Consider the following 26254-nt stretch of genomic DNA (forward strand, 5'->3'; position numbering starts at 1 on the left):
TGTTGCCCTTCCCCTAAGGCAGTGGCTCTCAACCTTGGCTGCACATTAGAATCACCTGGGAATCTTTTTAAAATCCTGATTTCTGGGCCCCATCCTCTGGAAATTCTGTTTCTTTGCTATGGGGTGGGGCCACAACATTAGTAACAAAGAAACAGAATTTCCGGAGGATGAGGCCCAGAAATCAGGATTTGAAAAAGATTCCCAGGTGATTCTAATGTGCAGCCAAGGTTGAGAACCACTGCCCTAAGGTGAACAAAAGGAAAAAGACCCTGCCCTAGCTGGTTTGGCTCAGTGGATAGATCGTCGGCCTGAGGACTGAGGTCCTGGATCTGATTCCGATCAAGGGCACATGCCCAGGTTGTGGGCTTGATCCTCAGTAGGGGGCGTGCAGGAGGCATCGGATCAATGATTGTCTCTCATCATTGATGTTTCTATTTCTCTCTCCCTCTCCCTTCCTCCCTGAAAAATCAATAAAAATATTTTTTTAAAAAAAGAAAGAAAAAGACCCTGTGACCATCAGGTGCCTGGTTCCCAACTGATCCCTAGCCCCTTCAGTCATCATTTTACCTAATCTCCCCATTTTAGAGTTGGGGAGACGGAGGCTGGAGAGGGGAAGAGATTTGCCCAGGGTGATTCTGTGAGTAGAAGGCAGCAGAGCTGCCTTTCCTTGGAACAGAGTTGCTGCTTTTTTTTTTTTTTAATTACTTTTTAAAAAAATGTTTTCATTGATTTTAGAGAGAGAGGAAAGGAGAGGGAGAGAGAGAGAAACATCGATGGGAGAGAGAAACCTTTATTTGTTGCCTCCTGCATGCACCCTGATGGGGGATGTGCCCTGACCAGGAATCGGACCTGTGACCTTTTGGTGCAAAGGATGATGCTCCAACCAACTGAGCCACTTGCCAGGCCAGAGGGGCTTCTTGATAAGTGGGAGGGGGCACACATGGCAGAGGAGCCTTCTCTCTATCTCCTCTTCACCCCCCCACCCCACCCCCACCGGACCGGCTCCATGGTTGACATGCATCCCCCAGACCTGGCATCCATCCCCCTGAGCCTGCATCCCCCGAGCCCACATCACAGCTCTGGGAGGTAGGCTGGGCAGGGCCAGCACGCTCCCTCCACCTGCCGGGGCTGTGGTCCCGCAGGCCCAACACACCTCCAGGCCTCGGGGCCTGGCCTGGGAGGCACCTCTTCCTTCAGAGCAGCTCCCAGGCTTCCAGACATGAGCTCATCGGAGCGGCTGATGCCAGGAAGGGAGGGACTGAGGGGGAAGCAGGCAGGGCCCAGACTGGGGCACTGTGGGCCCCTGGGGAAGTGGAGGGGTGCTGTTGTGGAGGACTTGCCAGCCCTGGCCCCCAACGTAGTGTGGCAGCAGGGACAAGATAAGCCCGCAGAGTCCACTGGGGTGGGGATGGGGACAGCCTGCAGTGCAGCAACCTAGGTGCTAGCCACTTGCTTGCTGTGTGACCTTGGGTGAATCCCTTGCTCTCTATGGAGCTCAGTGTCCCTGGCTACCGGGGTTGCGGGGGAGGAGAGGGGACCTTTAGGCAGGCATTGGAGTTGCAGTCAGGCCCCTGCCCTCAAGAAGCTACATTTTAATTGGGTAGATAGTTAAGAAAAAGCGAAGCAAAGACATCAGCAAGGTGATTCCAGAGAGATACAAGTGGCACCGTGAACTGTAGGCCATGCTGCTAAGACGGAGAGGGGCTACGTTGTGTTGGTGGTTAGGGAAGGGCTCTCTCTGGAGGGGGCATTGGAGCAGAGGCCTGAATGTTATCGGAAGGTGTGGTCATGGCTGGCTCATGACCAGAACTCAGGTCCAGAAGAATGGGAGGGATTTGGTTGGGAGGAAAGTGTTTCTGAGGATGGTGAAAGGTCGAAGCAGGAACTGCAGGTATGAGGGGGCGGGACAACGGCTATGGCTGTGAAAATGCCTTCATCCCTCCGGGCTTCGGACTGCAGACCCACCCGAAGGAGCCTGGGACCCGTGACCTGGTCAGACGGGTGGCTGGGCTCTGTTGAGTTCTCCCAGTGTGTGTGTGAGCTCAGAGTCCTTTGTGAACTGTCCCGGAGGAGGAGTCAGTGTGGGGACAGCCTCCCGGCCCTGTAATTCCAGAGGCTTACAAAAGCCCTCTCTCTCCAGAATGAAATCTTTACCAACTGGCCACTGCCTGAAATTCCACCATCCTAGCTTCATCTTTTCCACTTGGCGAGGCAGTACTGCATACTAGTGGGTGACCCTGCACTACCCTGCCTGCGGCCCAGGGCGGCTACCGACGGACCAGATTCAATCTGCTCCCGTACTGCCGGCTTCCCGCGAGGCTAACGCACAGATGCCGTGGCTGGAGCCCTGGGTTCCCAGCCGAGTCGCTGGGAGAGCTGGAGCATGTTATATAACCTCTCCAGGCTTCTGTTTTCTCGTCTATAAGAGGGAAACGATCATAGATCTTATCTTGTACTGTTGCTCTGAAAATTAAATGAGCTAATACTGCTAAAAAAACCACACCCTATTACTTATTAAATAGTAGTATTATCATGTCTTGATCTCTGTTAAAATAGGAAGCCCTTGGGGAGGTGGACACTCACTCAGGACTCATATCTCAGTTTAAATTACTTCTTGGCGTTTGGCCAGGAACAGGTTTTGAGGGTGGGAGGATGGGCACAGCCCAGTGGAAAGGGTCTGACCTGCGCTTCAGGAATGGCTGCCTGAACCTCGCGTCTTTGCTAACTGGCTCGCGGTCTTGGACAAGTTATTGTGCTTCCTCTGAGACTCAGGGCTCTGTTCTGAGCTGCCATGAAACGGGCTAAGAAGGATATGTGGGGGCCGTGGGGGTGGAAGAGCTCAACAGACTCCAGAAACATGGGGTCAGCAGGAGGGGCTATCGAAGGGGCAGGCTGATGAGCCCCACAGGCAGGAGAGCGGGCTGAGCCGAGACTTGCATTTATCCTCTGGAATAACATCTCTTAGAGATGAAGAGTGTTCAAAAGACAAGGCCAGTGCTCTCATGTTTATGGTAATTGACTATGCGCCAGGGGTGTTCCAATTTCTTTACATGCCAACAACTACGTGAAGTAAAGTACTATTATTATCAGCCTTTTACAGACGGGAAACTGAGGCACAGAGAGATTAAGGGAGCTCCCAAAGTCACACAGCTGGTAAGTGGCCAGATTCAAACCCAGGCAGCCTGGCCCCAGAGCCCGTATGCTACTACTGCACCACATAGTCTCTCCTGCTTTAGATAAAGTGTCAGAGGCTCAGAGAGGCCAAGCTACCTGCTTAAGAACACACAGCACTCCTCCTCGATCCTCACCACCTCTGTCCCTCAGGTCCTAGCAGAAGCCTCACTGGGTCTGAGGTCTGGGGCCTGAGCTTGGCCCTTGAGCTCGCTCGGCCTCTCTCCCCTTCCCTCCTCCCTCAGGAGCAGGCCAGGGAGGGTCAGGTGCGCCTGGGAGGGCTGTGGGCAGGGGAGGCCCGGCCAGGGCCTGATGAGTGGGCGTCATTAGTGCTGTGAAGCTTGAGTGGATCCCCTGGAGTCTGACTGCCTCCCATCACTGTACACATGGGGGAAACTGAGGTCAGAGAGTCCAGGGACAGGCCCAAGGTCGTAAGCAGGAGGCGCCCTTATTCTCTGCGTCTCTGTCCTGACCCTGGCTGCGTAGTACTTAAGGGCACTATAGGGTGTGGAACGTGGGGACCCTACCACCCATCGCCAAGGGGGGCCTGGTCTCAGCCAAGATTCCTGCTATGGGCCGGTTGGGAGGGCACGTGGAGTTGGGGGATGGGAAGGGTGCTGATTAAAAAATAGACTGTCACGCGCATGGAGAGCAAGCATGCTACCACCCAGCCTGTGCCAGTTGGCTCCCCCATGCCCAGCTGCCAGGTCCCACTCAGGGTTCCCGCTGGGGCCCCACCCTCCCCGCCCTGGCTCTGGGCCTGAGGCTGAATGCTCCCAGCCACCCTCTCCTCTGCCTCCTCCACCCCTGCCCAGCCTCCAGGCAGATGGTGCCCTCACCGAGCCTGGGTGGGCCCGAATCTCAGCTGTTGGCTTTCAGCTGTGCCAGGGGGGCCTGGCATCACCACACACTGGCTGTCTGGCCTTGAATGAGGCCTTTTCCCTCTCTAAGCCTCAAACAAGGACAGAGTAACGCCACCAGCTAAAGCTCTTTACAGCTTTCAGCAGCTTTCTCCGATTCCGCCTCTCACACAGACCCACCAGCAGAGCTGGAGACCCCTTCAGAGAGGCCACGTGACCTCGGGCCGCTCAGCGGCAGTGTGGCCGGGCAGAGGGCTGTGTACCCAGATAATCTTGCAAATCCAGGTCCTGTACAACTTCTCCTGGGTAAGCGAGGTCACTTGAAACCACAGAGGTGAAGGCTTTGCAGTGGTAATATGAGCAGTGTTTTTATTCATTTATTCCCTTATTCAGTCAACAAGTATTTATTGAGCCCCAGCTATGGTGTGGGGGCAGAGGCATATCAAAGAAATGACGACCAAGGTCCCTGCCCTATGGGGGCTGCTTAGGATCAGACGAGGCAGACTGATGCTAAAACAAATAATGATGGAATTACCACCCTGGTGGGAGTTTGGAGGAGAGGCAGAGGGTGCTGTGGCAGAGGAATGTGACCTCCGAGGGCAGACAAGCCCTCCCTAGACCTGGAAACAGACCAGAAAGGGACAGAGGGTGAGGGGAGAAAGGGGTCTAGGCAAGAGCAGCAGCCAGTGCAAAGGCCCTGGGGTGAGAGAGACTTGGTCCCTGTCTGAGCACTGGAAGGAGGGCCAGTGTGGCTGGAGGGTGAAGCACCCTGAGAGGAATGGGGGGGGGGGGGGTCGGGGGGAGGAAGGGGGGCAGTGGGCTGCCACAACGGGCCTGGCGCCTGCGAAGGGGTTTGAGGCCGTCCTAGGAAGGAGGGGCTGTTCCTGGTGCTAGTTTGGGAGGCGGGAGGCTGGTCTTGCCTCCTTTCTTTTCCTCTTTCCTTTGATGTCCGTGCTGATAGTGCTGCCGAGGGCCCCTCTGCACCCCCCAGCCTTCCCCCACGACTGTGACTGCATGCGGAGTGCTCGGCCCAGCTCTTCTCTCCATTGATCTGGTTTGCACTTTAACGGCCACCTGCTGCATCCTGCCTTCCTGGAGGGTTTGGTCCATCAAATGCCCGGTGGCTGGCGTGGGTTTGCTCCTGGGCGGGAGGCTGTAGTCTTATTTCCTTTTACTCGTGTGGGAGCCTGTGGACCCAGAGGTTCAGTGCCGGGGTCCAACCCCAGCGGGTCCAGGGGTCCCCAAAGGTGTGGACGGAGTCGGCGAAGAAGGAATGATATGGAGACAGCGTTCAGTTGATCAGCAGCCTAGCCAGGATCTCCAGCCAAGTTCTGGTCTGGATCTCCAGAGAGGTTCTGCTTCGGATCTCCAGCGAGGTTCTGTAGCCATGTTCCCTCGCTAGGTTCTCCAGCCAGGTTCTGTCCAGGCTCTCCAGTCAGGTTCAGTGTCCAGGTTCCAGTCAGGTTCTCCTGCCAATCTCTGTAGTCAGGTTCAGTCCAGGATCCCTTGCCATGTTCTCCTGCTAGGCTCTGTCTCTAGGCTCTGAGGCCAGTCCCTCTCCAGGATCCTCCGGCATGCTCTCTCCAGCGAAGTTCTTCTGTCTCTAGGCTCCGTGTAGGCTCTGTCTTCTTGATTCTGTTCTAAGTTCTGAGTGTTTCTGTCTTGTTACAACTGTATTTATACCAGTTGATTCAATCCTATCAATCTCTATTACAAAGGTTAGGGCGTTTCTTATCTCCATTCCAGGGAGTAAAGATTATGTAGTTTAAGCATGATTGTTCGTAGTTAAAGGGATTAATTACCCGCCTGGCACTTAGTTGAGGGGTTTTATTCCCTCCCTAACTTCAGGGGAAAATCCCTACCTGGGGATTCAACCTTTCTCGGAGAGGTGACCTTGGTTAAAACACAGCACCAAGAAGGTGAGCAAACATATTAAGAACCGTATGCCATATATGCCAGGTCCCTTGAAACAGCAAGGATGGACCGGCTCCCAGCAAATTCCCCCTTTTTTATTTTTTAAAAGCAAGCATTAAAAAGAAAAACCTGAAACGCTCTCTTGTATCCATTTTAAGAGTAGGATTGGCGCTTTCTGCTATTACCTGAGTCCTGATCTATCATCCCAGGGAGAGCTTGCCAATCCTGCACTTTCCCAGGGTAGAAAGGCTGCAGTGGGGTCAAGGATAAGGCTCCTTGGGCCTACCTTCTCCCATGCCATTACATTTACCTTTCCTTCCTCAGAAAAGCATGGACATACTTCTTGTATAAAACGTTCTGTCTGACTGGGAGTAACCTTAATTCCTCTGCTAGCAAGCACATATGTTAAAAGATCAATACAGAGTCTTTTTTCTTTAGACTCAGTATGGCACATCTTCTTAATCTAAAGATCAATACAGAGTCTTCTTTCTTTGGACTCAGTATGGCACATCTTCTTAATCTAAGGATCAATACAGAGTCTTCTTTCTTTGGACTCAGTATGGCCATCTTCTCAATCTAAGTTCTGTACTATCCACCTTCTTACCCTACTTATCCTCTATAGGGGGGTCTGTAGCACCCTGGTGGAGTCCTATCCGTCCCGAGTGTGGGGGTTCTCAATGGGGGGGGCTTACCTATGGGAATCCTGTTCCAGGGGTTCCCAAAGGTGTGGACGGAGTCGGCGAAGACTATCCACCCTCTTCCTACGGTGGAGTCCTATCCGTCCCGAGTGCGGGGCGCTTACCTAGGGGTCCCTGTTCGGGCGCCATATGCCGGGGTCCAACCCCAGCGGGTCCAGGGGTCCCCAAAGGTGTGGACGGAGTCGGCGAAGAAGGAATGATATGGAGACAGCGTTCAGTTGATCAGCAGCCTAGCCAGGATCTCCAGCCAAGTTCTGGTCTGGATCTCCAGAGAGGTTCTGCTTCGGATCTCCAGCGAGGTTCTGTAGCCATGTTCCCTCGCTAGGTTCTCCAGCCAGGTTCTGTCCAGGCTCTCCAGTCAGGTTCAGTGTCCAGGTTCCAGTCAGGTTCTCCTGCCAATCTCTGTAGTCAGGTTCAGTCCAGGATCCCTTGCCATGTTCTCCTGCTAGGCTCTGTCTCTAGGCTCTGAGGCCAGTCCCTCTCCAGGATCCTCCGGCATGCTCTCTCCAGCGAAGTTCTTCTGTCTCTAGGCTCCGTGTAGGCTCTGTCTTCTTGATTCTGTTCTAAGTTCTGAGTGTTTCTGTCTTGTTACAACTGTATTTATACCAGTTGATTCAATCCTATCAATCTCTATTACAAAGGTTAGGGCGTTTCTTATCTCCATTCCAGGGAGTAAAGATTATGTAGTTTAAGCATGATTGTTCGTAGTTAAAGGGATTAATTACCCGCCTGGCACTTAGTTGAGGGGTTTTATTCCCTCCCTAACTTCAGGGGAAAATCCCTACCTGGGGATTCAACCTTTCTCGGAGAGGTGACCTTGGTTAAAACACAGCACCAAGAAGGTGAGCAAACATATTAAGAACCGTATGCCATATATGCCAGGTCCCTTGAAACAGCAAGGATGGACCGGCTCCCAGCAGTTCAGCTTTTGGCGGAATGAAGGCCTGTCCCTGACCGACTCCTGCCGCCTGTAATTGCTGCCTGCCCCTTATTCCACTCCAGACACCCCCATTCAACCCCAAAGTCCCCCTAGCACAGCGTTCAGCAAACCACAGCTCGCGAGCCACATGCGGCTCTTTGGCCCCTTGAGTGTGGCCATGAAGTTTCAATCGCACCAGCACCTGGTATTTTGTGGAAGAGCCACACTCAAGGGGCCGTAGTTTGCCAACCACTGCGCTAGGACAAAACCCTAGGAGGCGTCAGGAGGCCTGTGTTCTGAGCCCAGCTCTGCTCTGCGCTCTTGGTACATCCCTTTTCCTCCCTGGGCCTCAGTTTCTCCATCTGTTCTACAGAGAAATACTCTAGTTTTTCTATACTCAGTGTTTGGCCCATGGATGCAGTATCAGCATCACCCAGAAGCTTCTTAGAAATGCAGACTGTCAGGCCCCACCCCAGACCTCCCGAATCAGAATCCACAATTTAACAACACCCCTGAGTAATTACTGTGTACGTTAGGTCGGTCATTTAAACAGAAAATAGCATTAAAAGCTATAGACTCTTCCCCTCTCTCCAAAGTTTTACTTATGAAACACAGAGCACGGGAAGAGGTGGCGGGAGGGCGGGTTAGAGGATTGGGCTTTTTTAGAATGGGAGCCGGGAGGGAGGGTGGGGGAGGGAGGGGAAGATAAAACAGCTCTGGTGGAAGAAGGGGGAGGGGTGCTCCATCTCCTCAGGCCTCACCCTCGTCCCTTGAGCGCTCCTCACCACCAGCCTCTAGGAGCCTTTCAGCTCTGACCTCGGGGTCCTCTGTCTCACGGGTGTGGAAAGATGTGCTTGGAGGGAGGGTGCTTGGCGGTCCACAGCCTGGCGACCTCTTTCCCTGCTTGTCCCCGACTGGATGTCCTGCTCTCTTCGCTGTGGAATCCCTGAAAGGGTAGCCGGTGCTATTCTTAGCGTAACGAGTGGCAGGAGGAGAACATGCTGGTGCATTATTTATGCCTCTGAGTCAACAGGATTACGTTCAGGGCTCCCCGGACATGGCCTCCCCTCGTCAGGGCCTTGGCAGGTGCAGGGCACTTCCCAGGAGCCACAGCCCCTCCCTTCTGGCCCTGACCATCCCTGCGCTGTGCCCCAGCCCCCAAGCTGAGAGGTGGGTCACGAAATATAACGGTAAGCTAGCACTAGCAGAGAGTGGCTTTGGCGATATCATGTCTTCGTGCATCAGCACATTTTTATTGAGCGTGTATTACACATGGTAGGTGTGGGTACACTGATGAATGAGAGAGAATCCTGCCTCCCAGCAGCTCACACTAGCCCAGTGGTTCTCAACCTTCCTGATGCCGCAACCCTTTAATACAGTTCCTCCTGTTGTGGTGACCCCCAACCATAAAATTATTTTCGTTGCTACTTCATAACTGTAATTTTGCTACTGTTATGAATCTTCATGTAAATATCTGATATGCAGGATGTATTTTCATTGATATAAATTGAACATAATTAAAGCATAGTGATTAATCACAAAAACAATATGTAATTATATATGTGTTTTCCGATGGTCTTAGGCGACCCCTGTGAAAGGGTCGTTCGACCCCCAAAGGGGTTGCGACCCACAGGTTGAGAACCGCTGCCCTAGCCTGTGAGTTAGCGGAGTTCCATCGGCACAGAAGCGTAGGTGCTTTGCACATGAGACCCGGTCCTCCCACTCACCCTGCAGGGTAGGAATTAGGAGACCTGTTTACAGAAGAGGACCCGAGGCTCAGCATATCGAGGCTTGCTAACAGTCACCGTAGCCAGTGATCGGCTCCGCCTGGACTGGAACTCAGGTTGGCTGGAACAGAAGGACCATTTTGGATCAAACGGCAGGTGTGGAGTTGGGGCTTTGGGAACTCCCTGCACTGCCCACTGAGGAGGCCCTTAGGACTGGAAGGACGTTAGCTGGGTGAGGTGGCCCATTCTCCGAGAACCTTGAGTTGTTGAAATCATGTGTGTGCAGTGTAAGCCTGGAGTGAAAGGGCAGGTACACTCAGGGCAGGAAGTCAGAACCACATGGGATGAGGTGATGAGGCCAGAGGGGGCACACCTCACATGGCCGAGCCAGAGACCTGCGTTCTGCAAGGCGCCCTTGGCCTGCTCTGCGTCAGTTTTCTGGTCTGTAAAGTACTGTAACAGTTCCTGCTCTGCTTCCGTCTCTGACGGATGTGTTGGGGCTGTAAAACTATAAAAATGTCGTGCGTGTTGAAGGGATAGTATATAATTAGTGGATATAGTTATGTACAAAATCTATTTTCTCAAGTGCATTTTTTGTTAACATTATGCATTTTCCTGTGTGTTGTTAGAAGCACATTTATAAAATCGTGGGCTCTAAAGCCCAGTGGTCCCCAACCTGACTACGTCAGAACCCCTCAGGGAGGCTGTTCACATGCGTGTTCTGTGGTGCTGGGCCTGGGGCGGAGCCGAGGAATCTGCATTTGGGGCACGCTCCCTGATGGATTCTGCAGGTTTCTGATTTGGCCTGGATCGGGAACGGCACTTGCCTGAGGCCTCACAATGAGTTGGAGACTTAAATCCAGGCCTGCAGCTCCCAGTCCGCCCTTTCCTCCTCTTCAGCTGCCCAAGCATCCTAAAGGGAGGAAGCCAGGGATGAGTGCAGTGAGCAATGACGCTGGGAGCAGCTGGTAACATGTACAGTGCTGTGCTAGGCTTGTTACATGGCTTGTCTGTTAGATTGCAGTAGTGTTAGAAAAGGGGACATTCTCCACAGCAACAGGGACGTTTGAGCATGAGGTGGCAGATTTTAGTGCACCCCTGGAAAAGGGAAACCATGGCTGAGGCGCAGACATGCTGGAGAATCGAATTTGAAACCACTCATGGAGCACTCACCATCTCCAGTAGCATGTGCCCTCCAGGCAGGGGTTGTCCGGTAACTCATTCACCTGGAGACAGGGCAGTCTTGCAGGAGGGGGACACCTGTGCCCTCCTACCAGGTGTGCACCTGCTGCATGTGCATCCATGCCAGTCTGCCACCTGAGCACCTGTGTGTCCCCACGTGCACACCTGTGGGTGCTCAGTGTGCACACATCATGTGTGGGTTATGCTGTGTGTGTGTGTGTGTGTGTGCATGCATGCTCTGCTTCGTGTAGTGCAGGGGTGAAGCAAGCAGCACCTCCGTGCGCGGGCGTGTGCAGGGAAGCATGTGCTGCTGCTGGCTAGCTCACACCAGCATTGAGAATACTTGTGCTACACGGTGTGTGTGTGTGTGTACAAATGGCAGCAATGCAGGGGATCTCTGAGATCCCAAAGGGCAGAGGCAGACGGGCCATTAGAGAACCTGTTTTCCTCACCCGTGTCCCACCTCCACATTCCGTGCACCATCCTCAAACCTGCCAGGTGTGAGCCTGCCCCAGGACCTTAGCACCAGCTGTTCCCTCTGCCCGGTCTCCTTCCCTAGACGTGCATATGCTTCGTTCACTCGCACTTTCTTCACGTCTTTCCTCAGATGTGACTTCTCAGTGATGTGTTGCACGCCACTCCCCCATTTATCTCCAGTCCCTGCTTCATTTTTCTCTATAGCATTTACCACTGGACTTACGTGTCTAGTTACTCATATATTTATCTTGCTCCCTCATAGAATGCAAGCAGGGATTGTCTGTCTCTCATGGCTGTGAACAGTGCCCAGCTGGTGTGCAATAAATAGTGGTCGACTGAATGAGTCCCTGCACCACCTAACTTACTAATGGTCTTTAATTTGTCTAACTTGTTTTTAAATATATTTTATTGATATTTTACAGAGAGGAAGGGAGAGGGATAGAGAGAAACATCGATGAGAGCGAAACATCCATCAGCTGCCTCCTGCACACCCCCTACTGGGGATGTGCCTGCAACCAAGGTACATGCCCTTGACCGGAATCGAACCTGGGACCCTTCAGTCCGCAGGCCGACGCTCTATCCAGTGAGCCAAACCGGCTAGGGCTAATTTGACTAACTTTTGTTACTGAAATATCCACGTTTACCTCTCCCGAAGCAGTAATCTACCTTTCACAGGATCGCTGTGTTCATTATGCTCTTTTCCTAATACACATGTGAAATTCACATAACTAGTGAGGTTTTCATGATCAGGCAACACCTCAATCCCTTTGCTCCCACTGGAGGTGTGGGGGCACCCAACTCTGGGAATCACTGGTCCAGGCCGGTCCCTTCTCAGAACTCGAACCAACGAAGCCCAAAGGCTCAGGAGTCAGTCCAGGGTGGCACCCAGGCTGTGACAGGACACACACTGGAACCAGATCTCCTGACCTCCAGGCTGCTTTCCTTTTGAGTTGAGGGACGAGGGGAGGGACGGTGGGGCTGGATGAGTCAGCCTCTCCTCTGGCACAGACTTCTCCTGCTGGAGGGGAGCCAGACATGCCTGGTGATTAGTAAATGGCATGGGGGGCATGGCAGGGTCAGCAGCCTCTGGCACGCCCAGGGCCTCAGCGCCCTCCTGGCTGCAGGGCTGCGTACCCAGTGATGGGAGCTGACCTTGGCCGCACCTTCCCTCCCCCGAGTCTTGGACCTGGGACTCCTCCAAGGAGGCCTGGGCCCTCACATCTAGCGAGAGGTAGACCTGGTGTTCAAACCCTGTCCTCTCTGCTACACATATTGGGTAGACGGTGATGCTGGGGTCCCTTGCAGAGAGGATTCTGGGGGTGAAGGGATGAGGGTGAGGGTAGTTGTGCTGTGCCTGACTGGGCTGAGCAGGAAAGAGAGACCAGACCCAGAGAGGGCTGGAGGGAGACAGACAGAGCCCTACCCTGGTACAGAGTTATACAGGGGTGGGTTTGTGCAAAAGGCTGAAGTTACATCCCTCTCAGGTGTGCACAGTGCTATTCACTGTAGAAATTATTTCTTCATTTAATTTGCTCAGCAGTGGCTCTGCCAAGCAGACCGGCGTGCCTGTGTTACTGATGAGGAGGCTGGGACTCAGAGAGGGGAAGTGATTTACTAAAGGTTGCCCAGCATGCCTTGGGAAGAGGCTGCACCTCGGGTTGGATTTGGTAAATGAGGACTGTCTGGGGAGGGCAGGCCAGCTGCATGAACATGGAAGGGAGGAATGGGGGTGGAAACTGCAAACCACTCACTGGGCAGATAGCCTTGGTGAATCCCAAAACCTGTCTGAGCCCTAGTTTTCTCACCTGTGCAGCGAGTATAACAGTCCCCCCCCCCCCCCCACTTCACAAATTGTGAGGCAAACAACACACTACAATAATGACAGTGCTGAAACGAAATGCCTGAACATAGCATCCTGAGTAATAGAAGAGAAGTTTGCCTGGCGCCTGACAAGTGCGCCTACCAAGGCCACTGCCATGGTGGAGGGCGGATTCCCAGGCCTTCTTTGGCAGGTGCCAGTGAGCTGAGACCCCAAGAGAGTGAGCACAGCCTGGAGGAGCCTCCAGGGGCTGGGGGGCGCTGGTGAGGACACCTCCTGTGCAAAAGCAGCAGAGGCACAGCCTCAGCCCAGGACGGGTTCCCTCCACTGTTTACCCTGCGCCGGCTGTGCGCGCTGGGCACTGCGACTCCAGCCAGCCAGTGAGCCTGGGGCTGGGACGTCATTGCCATTCCTCCTGCGTTTTTTCTCCCGGGTTATTTATTTTTCTGCGAGGAAGGAATGTGGGGAATTTACCACAGGGCGCTGGCCTCCGCTTTTGGCTGCTGGGCAGCTCCTCCATAAGAGGGAAGCAGCCGAGACAGATGGCTAAGGCCGAGGAGGTGGAAGCGGAGGCGGCGGAGGGTCCCAGCTGAATCAGTGGCTCCGGGCAGTGGGGAGGTTATGCAACCCACCCAGAGTCTTGAGGCAGCCAGCACAGTGCTTCTGGCCTCTGGGCACGATGAGCCCTAATGTCAGAGCTCCCATGGAACTCTGCGTGGACCAACCCATTCACCCTCAGCCTCCGGGAAAGCCCATGGTGTGTTCCTCTGCAAGCTGCCTTTCTGTGCACCTGGTCTTGATTTGGGGGGTGGCTGGGGGGTGGAGTGGGGTGGAGATTGTCTTGAGCCTTCCAGCCTCTGCTAAGCTGCCTCATTACTTGGAATGCTTCTACATCTCCATCTTTCAAAACTTAGGGCATATGCCACCTCCTCCAGGAAGACTTCTCAGGTTGCTTCATCCTCACTCATCTCACTCTGAGGCTCTAGATCAGGGGTGGGCAAACTTTTTGACTCAAGGGCCACAATGGGTTCTTAAACTGGACCGGAGGGCCGGAACAAAAGCATGGGTGGAGTGTTTGTGTGAACTAATATAAATTCAAAGTAAACATCATTACATAAAAGGGTACGGTCTTTTTTTTTTTTTTTAGTTTCATTCATTTCAAACGGGCCGGATCCGGCCTGCGGGCCGTAGTTTGCCCACGGCTGCTCTAGATTCTCCCAGCACTTGGTGGAATATTCTGCCTCTTAGGTCTAACACTGTGGTTTAAGGTCTCATCTCCCTCTTCACCCACAGACTTGTTACTCTCCCAGCCCCTCCGCTTTCCCCATGAACCACCCTCTAGCTCTCTGATGTGGACTCTAGACAATCTGGGATCCAGATGAATCTAGAATTCATCTCCCTGGATGAGTGGATTTGGGCTGTGGGAGTGCTCGTCCTCCAGCCATTTATCTAGTCAACACTTGGCTATTAAACCCTTGCTGGGGGGCGGCCTCGGCTGAGTGTGGGGCATTGAGAGAAAATGGAGACCAGCTGCCGCCCAGGCTGCCCCAGGGCCCGGAAGAGGAGCTATAGAGAGCCCAGAGTGTGCCAGGCCCTGGGCTGGGGGCCGAGGACTCAGAAATGGCCTAGGCCCAGCTCTGCCCCTGGCAGAGGCAGAATTTAAGGGAAACCGTCACTTCCCACCACCGCCACCCCTCGCCAGCTCACCACCTCTTTTGTCTCCTGGATTAAGTGTTTCCTCTGTGAGGGAGGCTCGGGCAGGCTCAGCAGGGCTGGACTGGGAGGCGGGGGCCTGGGTTGGGCTCTGGGTGAACCAGCCCTTTCCAGTTTGCTGTGCACCTGGGGCTGAGCCTGCCTCTCTCTGCGGCACTATTTCCAAGTCCCTGAAAATCTAATTGTAGATTAATGTTTAGGCCAGTAGGGCAGGCAGGAGGGCGATGGTGGCTCCCGGCCCCTGCAGAGGTGGACCCCACAGCAGGGTCCTGGTCAGCCAGCGGGGAACAGTGCGTGTGGCCCGTGGGGATAGCTGCCAGCCAAGGCTGCAGCCAAGTTGGGAGCCCTTGTCTTAAGTTCCCCCTCAAACCACCCATCCTGCTCTGCCTGATCCCAACTCACTGTCAGCAGAGAGATATTGGGAGCTGGGCCACAGCCTCCTTCCCCTCAGCCTTGGTTTTGAGCTTTCTCAGCCTATTGTTTCTGCCATTGAGTCTTCCTGCTCTGAGGCCCGTAGGCCAGGTTGAGCAGAAGAGCACTGATCTAGGAACCTGGATGGATTGACAAGGGCTTCCTGGAGGAAGTGGCATTGACCTGGACCTGGGGCAGTGGGTGAGGAAAGTGAGTGTGCTTTGTGGGCAGAGCTCTTCAGGAGGAGGTGTCCAGGCTCGGGATCAGTCAGATCCCAGCTCTGGCTCCCGCTCCCCTCTGCCTGCCCCTCGCTGGCTGCAGGACCTGGGTGAGCTCGCTAATTCTCCGGACCCCGTTTTCCCTCTGTCCAATGGAGTGAGGGAGCTTCCCTTATGACCTGCTGTGAGGATTCGATGAGAACATACATGCTAAACCCTTAGCTTGGCAGCAGCTGGTGCTCCTCACGGGTTGGCTGTCGTCATCCTCATCACTGTCATCCTTACTCTGTGAGCACCACGGAAGGTGGGGGGCGAGGGAGGAACAGCTGTGACGCAGTGGGGGCCCCTGCCCCCAGGTCCTGCAGTCTGTGGGGCAAAACTAGATTCAGGCCCAGATCGCTGCAAAGCCAGACATTGGAAGGAAGCAGCCTGGCCCGCAGGATGGGCCCTGGACTTGACCCTGGGCCAGCCTGGGTTTGAATCCCAACTCTGCCTCGGACTAGCTGTGCCAGCTGGAGCAAGCCACTCACCCCTGAGCCGTTTCTCCTCCCGCACAGGGCTGGGAGCAGGGACCCCATGGGCAGCTGGAAATGAAGCGAGGGCCTGGCATGCGGTGAGCACACCCTGAGGAGCCACTTTCAGTAAAATGAGTAACGTGCCAAGCGATGAGGTCACCGAGTGCTGCAGATAAAGCATTGGGGGTCGGGGGAGGGTTTCGGGAGGGCTGGTGGCATTGGAGATCGGTGGGGAGGCTGGGGGGTAGCGAGGACGTGAGCCAGAGAAGGGCTCCCCGGGGAGGTGTCTGTGCAAACCCCACAGCAGAGGCAGGAACTCCCAGTGCAGGTGTGGGAGCCACAGCCGTTGGACGCTCTGGCCATTGCGAGTGCACCGAGAGCGAGGTACAAGCTCTCAGGCAGCCCTGCCGTCAGGGGCTCTGAATGCCACCGTGAGGGCTTGCTACTCGATCCCCCACGACCTGGGGAGGCAGGAGAAAGACATGAGGGGAGCCAGGCGGGAGGACGATGAATCTGGCCGCGTGGAGTGGAGTGGGTAGATTGATGGGGGAAGAGATTGGGGGTGGAGAGGCCATTTAAAAGGCGGTTGCAAAATCAGTTTTCCTGATAAAGAGCTGGGCTGAGTCATCTGTGGAGGAGAGAAGTCACATCCAGCTCCTCCGCGTTGCTGGCGATGTGGGATTTTCTCTCTGTCGGCGAGGCGATTGGCTGCCTTTCCCAGAGGCTTTGAGAACCAAGGCCGGCTCAGCACAGAAGGGGAACTGGGCAGCAGGGAAGACCGGGCCACAGTGAGTAAGATGAGCACTCAGAGGTGCCTTTGTCGTTTGGGGTGTGCAGCTTAGGGCATGTGGCATCCCTCTCTGGTCTCAGTTCCCCTCTGGGCCTCCAGGGAGAGGCGGATGGTGGCTTCTTTCAGTGGCAAGGCTGGAGCTAGGTCTGAGGCTCCCCACTCTTGTCCCTAGGCATCTCTTCTGTCCTGGCAGTCCTTCCCACCGTAGTATGAATTACTCTCCTCCTGCGAGGTCTGGCCGTCTGCCGGGACTGTCAGGTTGTACTCACCAGGACTTTGGCATGGATGGAGAACTCTCCAGAGAATGACGGCTGTGTCATTTCCTCTTTCCAGCGGGGAGGATATGGGGCAGGGGCTGGCAAGGTAGCCAGACCATTACTCAGCCCAGTTCATCTTCCTGCCCCCAGCTGAGCCAGAGGTTGTGCAGCGGCCAGCCATTGGCTCCTTCCTGACTCCACCAGGGGGGCAGTTTACCCAGCCTGTTTACCTGTCCTGTTGCCAAGCCTCCCCAGCAGCCAGAGTGGGCTGCCTTTAGCCAGTCTCTGTTCCTACCTCTTGCCCCCTGTCCCACTCCGCCCCAGTGGGGTGGATACTCCCATTGACGGCAGCCGTATGAAGAACATTTCCTTGAATTCTCTCGCTGTCCTGACCTTCTGCTCTGGCCTCCCTTCCCCTGCCCCACCTCCCTCCTTGGTCCAGACAGGCCTGCCGGTGGGCAGAGCAGGCTGCTGCCTGCAGAGCTGCTGGGGGGAGGAAGGGCATCGCCCTGCCTGTACACAGCTAGAACTCAGGACCCTGACCCCAACGCGTTCTTCCCAAACGAGCTCTCATGTCCCAGCAATCATTTCTGCCTTAGTGAGGACTCTTCTCCCAAGAGGAGGAAGGGGAGAAACCCTGGGTTGTTCCTGGCAGCTGACCATGCCGGGGAGAGGGCACTGCGGGGCACTGATCGTGAGATGTGAAAGCTTCTACCCGCTCCCCGCCCAGAGTCAGGGTCTGGAAGGCAGCGTGGTTAAGAAATGAGACTCAGCAGCCAGACTGTGAGTTCTGAATCCCAGCTCTACTACTTACAAGTTGTATGACCCTGGGCAGGTCTCTCTGACCTCTGACTTCATCTGCAAACTGGGAAGACTAACAGTCTTCTCTCTGGGGATTGTCGGAAAGATTGAAAAGATGATGAGTATAAAGGGCCTGGCACAGCACCTGGGCTGCAGTGAGGGCTCAGTATTACAGCCCCATTGCATCCTCATTCTAATGTGTGCTCAGGGCTTCCTGTCCGCCTCCCCAGCTTGGGAGGACCCTGGTGGACCCTGGTGGACCCTGGCCCTCTGCCCCCTGCCTCCCTCCGGCAGCCCTTCCTTGCACCTGCCCTCACCCCGTCCTCTCCTAAGGCCTGTCTTCAGAGCTTCTGATCCATTGTCCAGGGTGGGTCTTTCAGGGGCCAGCTTCCAACCTGGCTGTACAGAGGCACAGAGAAGCGGGGCAGGGAGGCGCTGTTGTGACTTGCGCAGGTGCAGGCTGTACCAGGCAGATTGGGAGCTCAGTGAGGTGCCTGTTCCTGCCTTTCTGACACCAGGGAGCCCAGTCTCAGACCCAGTGGCTGGGCACTGCCAGGGGTGGGTTCCCTGGTCTGAGGAATTTTGGATGGAACTGCCTCCCTGGTGCCCTTCCATGGGGACTCTGGTGCTGGGGGCTGGCCTGGCCCCTTCTTTCAGCTTTGTTTATGCAGGGTGGCAGGGTGGATTGCTAGCTGGGTCTGGTTCAAGCCTTCTGCTGAATTCCTTTTCCATGGAGTCACTGTGGGCTGGGGTGGAGGGCACGGGAGCTTCACCAGAGGCTGGGCTTTCTCGGCCCCTGGCCTTGTCTGCCATGTTCCTCTTGTCCCCAAACAGCAGTCGGGGAGGCTCTTAGTCTCGCTGGGGTCAGCCCACCAGGTCCTGGCCCACCGCCTTCTCTGCAGCCCTTCCCTCTCTAAGCCGCCCAGGCCAGCTTATCCCACTGAGGGCCTTCATGTCCCACCATTTGAGAACTTTCTAAATCCATGGCCTTTAGAACAGTCTGGGGACAGGACTGAAGCAGAGAAGTGGGGGGTGGGGGGTGGGGTGCAGGGTTGTTTGGAGTCCTGGTTATTCAAATTGAAACGCTTTCTAGGAGCCTCGCACTGAGGGAACATGCCAGCCAGGAAGGTTGGTGCTCTCAGGAGTCATGCGGAGCCAGGGGAGAGCCAGCTCCACTCCTTTCCAGCTCTGTGACCTCGGGCAGCTCACTTTACCTCTCTGAGCCTTGGTTTTCTCATCACTGAAAAGTGGGTAACAATAGTTTGTGCTTCATAGGGTTGCCGTGGGAATGAAACAAGCAGTACGTGGAGAGCACGTGTGTGGGTCCACAGTAAGAGCCAGTGTCAGCTACGATTGTTGCAACTGTGTCCTGAGAAGTGTGAGGGGACTGGGCACGTGTGTCCTGACCATGCCGTGTGGGATGTGCTGTCTGTGAATCCCTGCAGGGCTGTCAGGTTGGGAGGAGGCGGCGTTTTCTCTGGGGGTGTTCGGGGGCAGAAGTTAATGTGAGGAGCAGCTTTCCAGCTGAGGAGTGTCCGTTAGTGGAAGGCACCTGTGCAGGTAGTGAGCTCCATGTCAATCGAGTGTGTAAAGAGAGGTGTGTACCCTCAGGGGCATGGTTCTAGGGATGCAGGCATTGGGCTCGGTGACAGCCATCTCGGAGACTCTGAGGTTCTGTAATTTGGGGCAATAATCCCGGCCCCCTGCCCTGAGAATGCTGGAGTCCCCTGCTGTGTGGCCTTAGGTCGCCTCCTCTCTCAGGACCCTGATCTGTGGAGTGATTTTCCTTTGCTAGAAGAACCTCTGACCCCTCCCAGGAGAAGAGTGGGTCCCCAATTCCACTCCATCCAGGGTAGCATGAGCCCTCCCCAGGCATTCATGACCACATTGCAGCCTCCCAACCCTAACGTCAGTGCTTTCATCCCCTTCTCAGTTAAGGAATGGCTCCGAGAGGTGCAGTAACTTGCCAGCAAGTGGCAGAGCCTGGATTTGGGCATGAGGCCTGGTTTCTAAGCAGAGCAGAGGAGATGGGCACTGCATGAGCTGAGAAACCTCTCAGGGCCTCCTCATCTCCCCCAGGTGGACACAGGTGTGTGTGTGTGTGTGTGTGTGTGTGTGTGTGTGTGTGTGTGTGTGTGTGGAGGGGGCAGGGGGTAGCCAGATCCTGATGGGAAGAGGAAAGGAGGCTGGGGCCAGCCTGTGGCTGCTGGGCCTGGTCCCAGTGAAACGGCTGTCTGCAGCCACGCTGCTCTGTGTGGCCTCCCTGCTGGGAGCTCTCCCTGCACCCCTCTCTGGACCTGTTTCCTCGTCTATAACATGGGGGTGGTGGTGAAACTGCACCTCTGTAAGGGCCCTTCTAGCTCTGAGAGTCCCTGAATTCTGAGCTCCGCTGGCAGGATACCTAGAAACACTGTCCCTGGCCACTCACTCAGCATGTCACGGCCAGGACTAATGAGGGCAAGGGAGAGGAAGGGCAAGGTCAGATTCCTCAAGAACTAATTAGCTTCCCACAGCGGGGGTGGGGTGGGGTGGGGGAGGAATTTTCTCAGCCACTGAGTGAGCTGCTAATCCTGCCCACAGCCTGTCCCATCCACCTGTCCATCCGTCCATTTGTTCGTGCACCCGTTTGTTTAGTCATTGCTCAACAGCATAAAGTGAGCACCGACTGTGTGCCAGGTGGGCGCTGGGGATGTACAGAGAAACGGTTGCTGCCATGAACTTAGATTAATAGGAGTCTGACTGCAGCCTGATCCCTGACCTCAGGCCTGGACTCCAGCTCCAGACTGAACCCCGAGCCCTGCTGACTGTGTTCCCCCTACGTCCCAAAGGGACCCTTTGGAACAAGCATGGGCTGTGGACCCAAAGGGACCTGGTTCTGCCTCCAGCTCCGCCACCCTTTGCTGTGACTCTGGGTGAGCTATTTACACGTCTCCAGACCTCACTTTCCGCCTCGTTAGAACAGGGGCCAGGAATGCTTGTCGCCTGGTGTTCTTGTGAGGATAACATGAAGCAATGCAATGTTCTAGCTGAAATTAGCCCAATTTATTGCTTTTATATTAAAATATGAGAATTTTTAAATATTTAAATAAAAATGGGGAGAAACTGTGCAAGGACATAGAAGAAACTAATGACAGTTGTTACCTGATTGTGATGAGGACACTCGGGGTGGAGGGACACTTTTCACTGTATACTTTCTTTTTGTCTTTGAACACTGTGGACTTTATGTTTTTAATTTTTTTAGATCATGTGAATATATTGCCTGTTCTAAGAAGAGAATTGTTAGTGTTCGTGCTAATGACTATACTATGGGCTTGAAAGTGTGAAGGGCCCTAGGAAAAGCACATGGCGAGTGTCCTGGGCTCATTTGTGCATTCAGTCCTGCTTGCTGAGCGCCCAGGCTCTGTGCTAGGGGCCAGGCTTAGAGGACTGAACAAGCCAAGCAAGGTCACTGTCCCCTTAGAGTTCATGGGGGGGGGGGGGCAGGCAGATAATAAACAAGGAAACAGATAAAGAAGATAGTTGTGAATTGTGGTGAATGCCATGAAGAAAATCAACAAAGAGATGGGATAGAAAAGGAGAGGGCTGATTACAGAGAAAGGCCCCTCCAGAGAGGTGACACTCAAGTCCTGAATAGCAAGAAGGAGCTGACCTGGAATGCCGCCTGCGAGACCATTCCAAGCAGAGGGAACAGCAAGTGCAAAGGCCCTGGGGCAGGAACAAACGGCATTTTTAAGAAATAGAAAGAAAGCCAGCAAGGCAGAGCCTAGTGAGATAGGAGAAGGGAAACGAGTCAGGATATAGCGGGGCCAGGACTGCTAGCGTGAGGTGTTCTTCCTGAGTTCGGTTGACTGCTGTATCAGCAACCTGTGGGCTCCAATGAGGGGCTGGCTAATGCTAAAATGGTCATCTGGGCAGGTTTACACAGCTGGTGCATTGGAATTGAGCCAAAAATGGCTGGGTCAGGATTCTTTATGAGCAGACGGCATTCCAGAAAACAGGGAGTCGAGATCAAGATGCTAGAGGAAAAGGTCACCTGTAGGAGGGTCACGGGTGATTGTCTGTTGGTCTGTCTGTCTGTCGGTGGACCCCTGTGGCTCTGCATCCCCGCTTGCTAACCCGGCCTCTGTCCCTCCCTGCAGCGTTGGGCCGGAGCACGAGCCTCACCGAGAAGGATCTGAAAGAGGCCAAGGCGCGGAGCCAGCAGATCGCAGCCCAGCTGACCACCCCTCCCAGCTCCAACTCCCGAGGCGTCCAGCTCTTCAACAGGCGCCGGCAGAGGGTGAACGAGTTCACCTTGGAGAGCCACGGCCGGAGGGGACAGACGCCCAGCCAGGAGTCCCCGAGAGGGCCCCCGGGCAGCCCCGCAGGCCATGCCCCAGGGCTCAGCCTGAGTCCTGCCTCACTTCACGAGCCAAGCCCTCCGAGGCGCCCCCACGGCGAGAGCTCCGACCTAGGGGTCCCTGGGCACAGCATGGAGGGGTGCTCAGAGGAGGCCAGCTTGCTGCGGCACCTGGAGAAGGTGGCCAGTGAGGAGGAAGAGGTGCCCCTGGTGGTTTATTTAAAGGAGAACGCAGCCTTGCTGACGGCCAATGGGCTCCACCTGTCCCAGAACCGAGAGACCCAGAAGAGTCCACCCACCCCGCCTCCAGCTGAGGTCCACAGCCCAGCTCCAGATGTCAACCAAAACCTTGCCTCCCCCGGTGCCGCACTCATCACACCAGCTGCTAACGGCAGCCACCACCTGCCAGCCACAGATGTCAATCTGAACCCAGCGGCGGCGGTCACCCCTCAGAGCCTGCCGTGCTCTAGCCTCCAGCAGAACTCCTCGGAGGCTCAGCTCCCACCGCCCGGCACAGTGCCAGATGCTACACCCAGCACCCAGTGTGCTGGCGGGCAACCCCAGGAGCAGGTGAGACCCAGCACACTCCTAACTGACAAGGCGTCAGCTCCATCGACCACCAGCAGCACCTTCCCCAGAGAAGCGGCTCCCAGCTCCGGGTCCCCAGCCCCAGACTTCATGTCCAGCTCCCTGCTCGTCGATGTCCAGCCCAGCGCCCCAGCGGTGTCAGCAGAACAAGAGACATCTGGGCGGGCAGTGGCCACCACGCCCACCACGCCCACCAGGCTGTACAGCGAGGTCCACCTCACGCTGGCCAAGCCCCCATCCGTGGTCAACAGGACGGCCAGGCCCTTTGGGATCCAGGCACCAGGGAGCACTGGCCCGATGGAGCGGAGCCCCATGGTAGAGAGAAGACATCTCGGGGGGAAGGCCCCGGCTTCCCAGCCCCCCAGCATGGCCGACAGGAGCCCTCGGCCACAGAGGCACGTTCTGTCTCACAGCCCCATGGTGGAGAGGAGGCCCATGGCACAGCGCAGCCCCGCCTTGGAGAGACGCCCCTTGGGGAACTTCGCCCCACCCCCCACTTATGCTGAGACCTTGTCCACGGCTCCCCAGGCGTCCCGGGTTAGGTCTCCCCCCTCTTACTCCGCCTTGTACCCCAGCTCTGACTCCAAGCCTTCCCACCTGAAGGGCCAGGCGGTTCCCACCGGCAAGACGGGAATTTTGGAGGAGTCTATGGCCCGAAGGGGCAGCCGGAAATCCATGTTCACCTTCGTGGAGAAGCCCAAGGTGACGCCAAATCCAGACCTGCTGGACCTGGTACAGACAGCTGATGAGAAGCGGAGGCAGAGGGACCAGGGGGAAGCTGGAGGGGAGGAGGAGCCCTTTGCGCTGGGGGCTGAGGCCTCCAACTTCCAGCAGGAGCCAGCACCCAGGGACAGGGACAGCCCCACCGCAGCCGAGAATGCTGTCCCCGAGTGGGCCTCCTGCCTCAAGTCCCCGCGCATCCAGGCCAAACCGAAGCCCAAACCCAACCAGAACCTGTCAGAAGCCTCTGGGAAAGGGGCTGAGCTCTATGCCCGCCGCCAGTCCCGCATGGAGAAGTATGTCATAGAGTCTTCGGGCCACGCCGAGCTGGCCCGCTGCCCTTCACCCACTATGTCCCTGCCTTCGTCCTGGAAGTACTCCTCTGGCAGCCTCCGAGTGGCATCCCGAAGCCCAGCTCGGACCCCACCTGCCTCCCTCTACCATGGCTACCTGCCTGAGAATGGGGTCCTGCGCCCAGAGCCCACCAAGCAGCCGCCCTACCAGCTGCGGCCCTCGCTCTTTGTCCTCTCCCCCATCAAGGAGCCAACCAAGGCCTCACCAAGAGCCGCCTCACCTGCCAAGCCGAGCTCTCTGGACCTGGCGCCCAGCCTGCCCAAGGCGACCCTCCCACGGTCACCCGCCCTGCCTCGGCCCTCCCGCTCCTCACCAGGCCTCTACACAGCCCCAGGCCAGGACGGCCTCCAGACCACTGCCGTGAGCCCCACCTACAGCAGCGACATCTCCCCTGTGTCTCCCTCCAGAGCCTGGTCTCCCCGAGCCAAGCAGGCCCCCAGGCCCTCCTTCAACACCCGGAATGCCGGGATCGAGGCTCAGGTGTGGAAGCCTTCCTTCTGCTTCAAGTAACGGACCTACAGGGATCCCACTGCCTGTCAGGGCCCCATCTCTGAGGGCAGGATGGAAAGCAGATGTGGCAGGAAATGGCACAGGGCTGAGAGTCAAGCGTATGGGGACTCAGGGCTCAAGGGCTGATGCTGCTGCCAGCTAGCTTTTTGACTGACGCTGGGCAAGTCACCTCCCCTCTCTGAGTTGCAGCTGCCAGTTCCCTGCTCTGAGGGTGGTTGGACTCCACGTCAGGGATAGAAAGCTTGCTACTGGGCGGGAGGAGGGTCATGGAGGCAGGCGCCAATGAGGCTGGGGCTTCCTCCGGCCTTTGTGAGCTATTAGGATGCCAGCGTCTTGCTGGGGAATGGCCTGGAAGGGGACCTCCACACAGGCTTCTGGAGCAAACATCCTGCCAGAGCCTGTGGAACGGCAGGACCACCCTCATGTGGCCCGACTCCTGGCACCTTTCTGCCCGTTGCTGGATTCTCATCTCCACGGGTCTGTCTCTTCCACCTCTGCCTTCTGGACACCGTTTCCTCTCTGCTGCTTCAGACAGCTTTGCCTCGGCCTCCACATTTCCTCCTGCTGGATGAAGACTTAGCCTACTGCTGTCTGATGCTTTTCTCCTGCCCTCTGTCAGCTGCCTCCATGCCTTCTCCAAACACCTGGCTCCGCTTACGGGACAGCTAAAGCAGCTCATCCCAGACCTCTACCCTGGTTCCACCTGGCTTGCCCCCACTGCTCTGGGGTAGGGGAGCTCCCAGGGACCCCTGAGAGACAGCCCTGTAGAAGGCTGTGCAGTGAGGAGAGTTCCCTGGCAATGTATCCAATGGCTGCTTTGGCTGCAACCTCAGCCAAGATCTGCCTGACTGAAAGCAGCCATCTCCATGCAGTGGAAGGGTGAGAGGCAGGAGAGGAGGGTCTGGTCCATCTCAGCCTCTCATTTGCTGAGTGACTTTGGCCAAGTCACTTTCCCTCCCTGGGCCTCAGTTTTCTCATTTAGACAATGAAGGCTCCACCAGTTGTGACAATCTGTGAGGGTGAGAAGATAGGCTGGTGCTTTGGGAGAAAGGCCTTGTAAGTGTTGACAGTCCTGGGAGGAGAGGAGAAGGAGATGGGCAGTTGCTGTAGGACAGATGGAGATGAGATGTCTGCAAGGTTGTTCTGGGGAGGGTGTGGCTGGAATGAGCTGCTGGAGGAGCCGAGGGATCGGAAGCCTAGACTGGGATTGCTCAGGTGCAGGACTGCTGGGGCAGTGGGAGCAGAGCAGCTCAGGGAGATGGGACGGAGGAGACCTTAAGGTTCTGAGGAAAAGCCTGGGATGTAAGAGTTGACTCCATGTGTATCTTTGGGTCTCAGTTTCCCCATTCATAGTACAGTGAGGGTGCTCAGTCAGGTAGTATGAGCACTTTACCACCTCTGAAAGCTTTATGTGCTGCAGCCCCCCAACACCAGGCTTTGTGGGGGGTGAAATACAGAGGCAAGAGGCAGAATTCAGATGGAAGATTCCCAAGGCTGGGGCCCGAGCACCACCCACTTACTCTTTTCCAGCCCTATTTCTGGGCTCCCCAGTGGGGAGAGGGGTGGTGGAGGCGGTGCCCATGCTGGGCTGAGCCTGCAGTTCTCCTGAGCTCCGGGCTCATCTCCATGGGAACGGGGTGCCTTCCCAGTGAGTTCATTCTGCCCAGAATGCAGGGGCATGTATGGGGAAGCCTTGAGTGAGCTCAGCAGATCCATGCAGCCCCCTCTCAGGACAGAGTGAAGCCCCTGCCCTAGACCTGCTCCCTTGACTCCTGGAAGAGCCCACCCTCCATCCGGCAACGCCTGCGGCCAGGCTGGCCAAGCTCTTCCCACTCTGTTTTCTCTCCTGTTCTCAATACACTCTGCCTCAAACCTGTCTTGCTTTCTTTCTTCCGTGCTCGCTGGCTGGCGGTCAGGGTCAGGGCCGTCTCCCTCCTCCCTGATTCTGGCCTGGGAAGTGGGGCGGGACTGTTCAGTTCAGTGTGAATGTGTGGTGTGTCTCCTGTGCTGCCTGCATCTGCTGTGTCTGGATCAGCCATGGGCACAGATGTGTGCTGGCTTGGAAGCAAGGTGCCCTCTTCCCCAGAAGCCAGACCCAATGGAAAGCACGTTCCTCTGTTTTCTCCTTCCTCAGAGTTTGGATAAAAAAAGGCTGTAGAACCTAGGGAAAACGCACAACCTCTTAGAGTTCAGGTTGGTTTGAGTTCTTTAAAAGTGGAATTTAAATGCCAGCGCATACATTTTCCTGTTCCCTCAGGTCCCCTTCTCCTC

The 26254-nt window shown here is 55.8% G+C and overlaps 1 protein-coding gene across 6 annotated transcripts in view; it reads left to right on the plus strand.

The window, feature by feature from the left end:
- SYNPO (synaptopodin) overlaps positions 1-26254 on the plus strand; it is a 68876-nt gene that overhangs the window by 36805 nt on the left and 5817 nt on the right. For 4 of the 6 annotated variants that reach the window (XM_059698950.1, XM_059698953.1, XM_059698952.1 and 1 more), the window contains one exon: positions 21612-23953. In XM_059698950.1, the coding sequence (XP_059554933.1) occupies positions 21612-23953 (2342 nt within the window). Of the gene's footprint in view, positions 1-21611; positions 25860-26254 lie in introns of those variants that run through there. The other 2 variants (XR_009453111.1, XM_059698954.1) reach the window with 2 other exon arrangements.

This window comes from Myotis daubentonii, chromosome 5 (assembly GCF_963259705.1).
Source record: "Myotis daubentonii chromosome 5, mMyoDau2.1, whole genome shotgun sequence".
NCBI lineage: Eukaryota > Metazoa > Chordata > Mammalia > Chiroptera > Vespertilionidae > Myotis > Myotis daubentonii.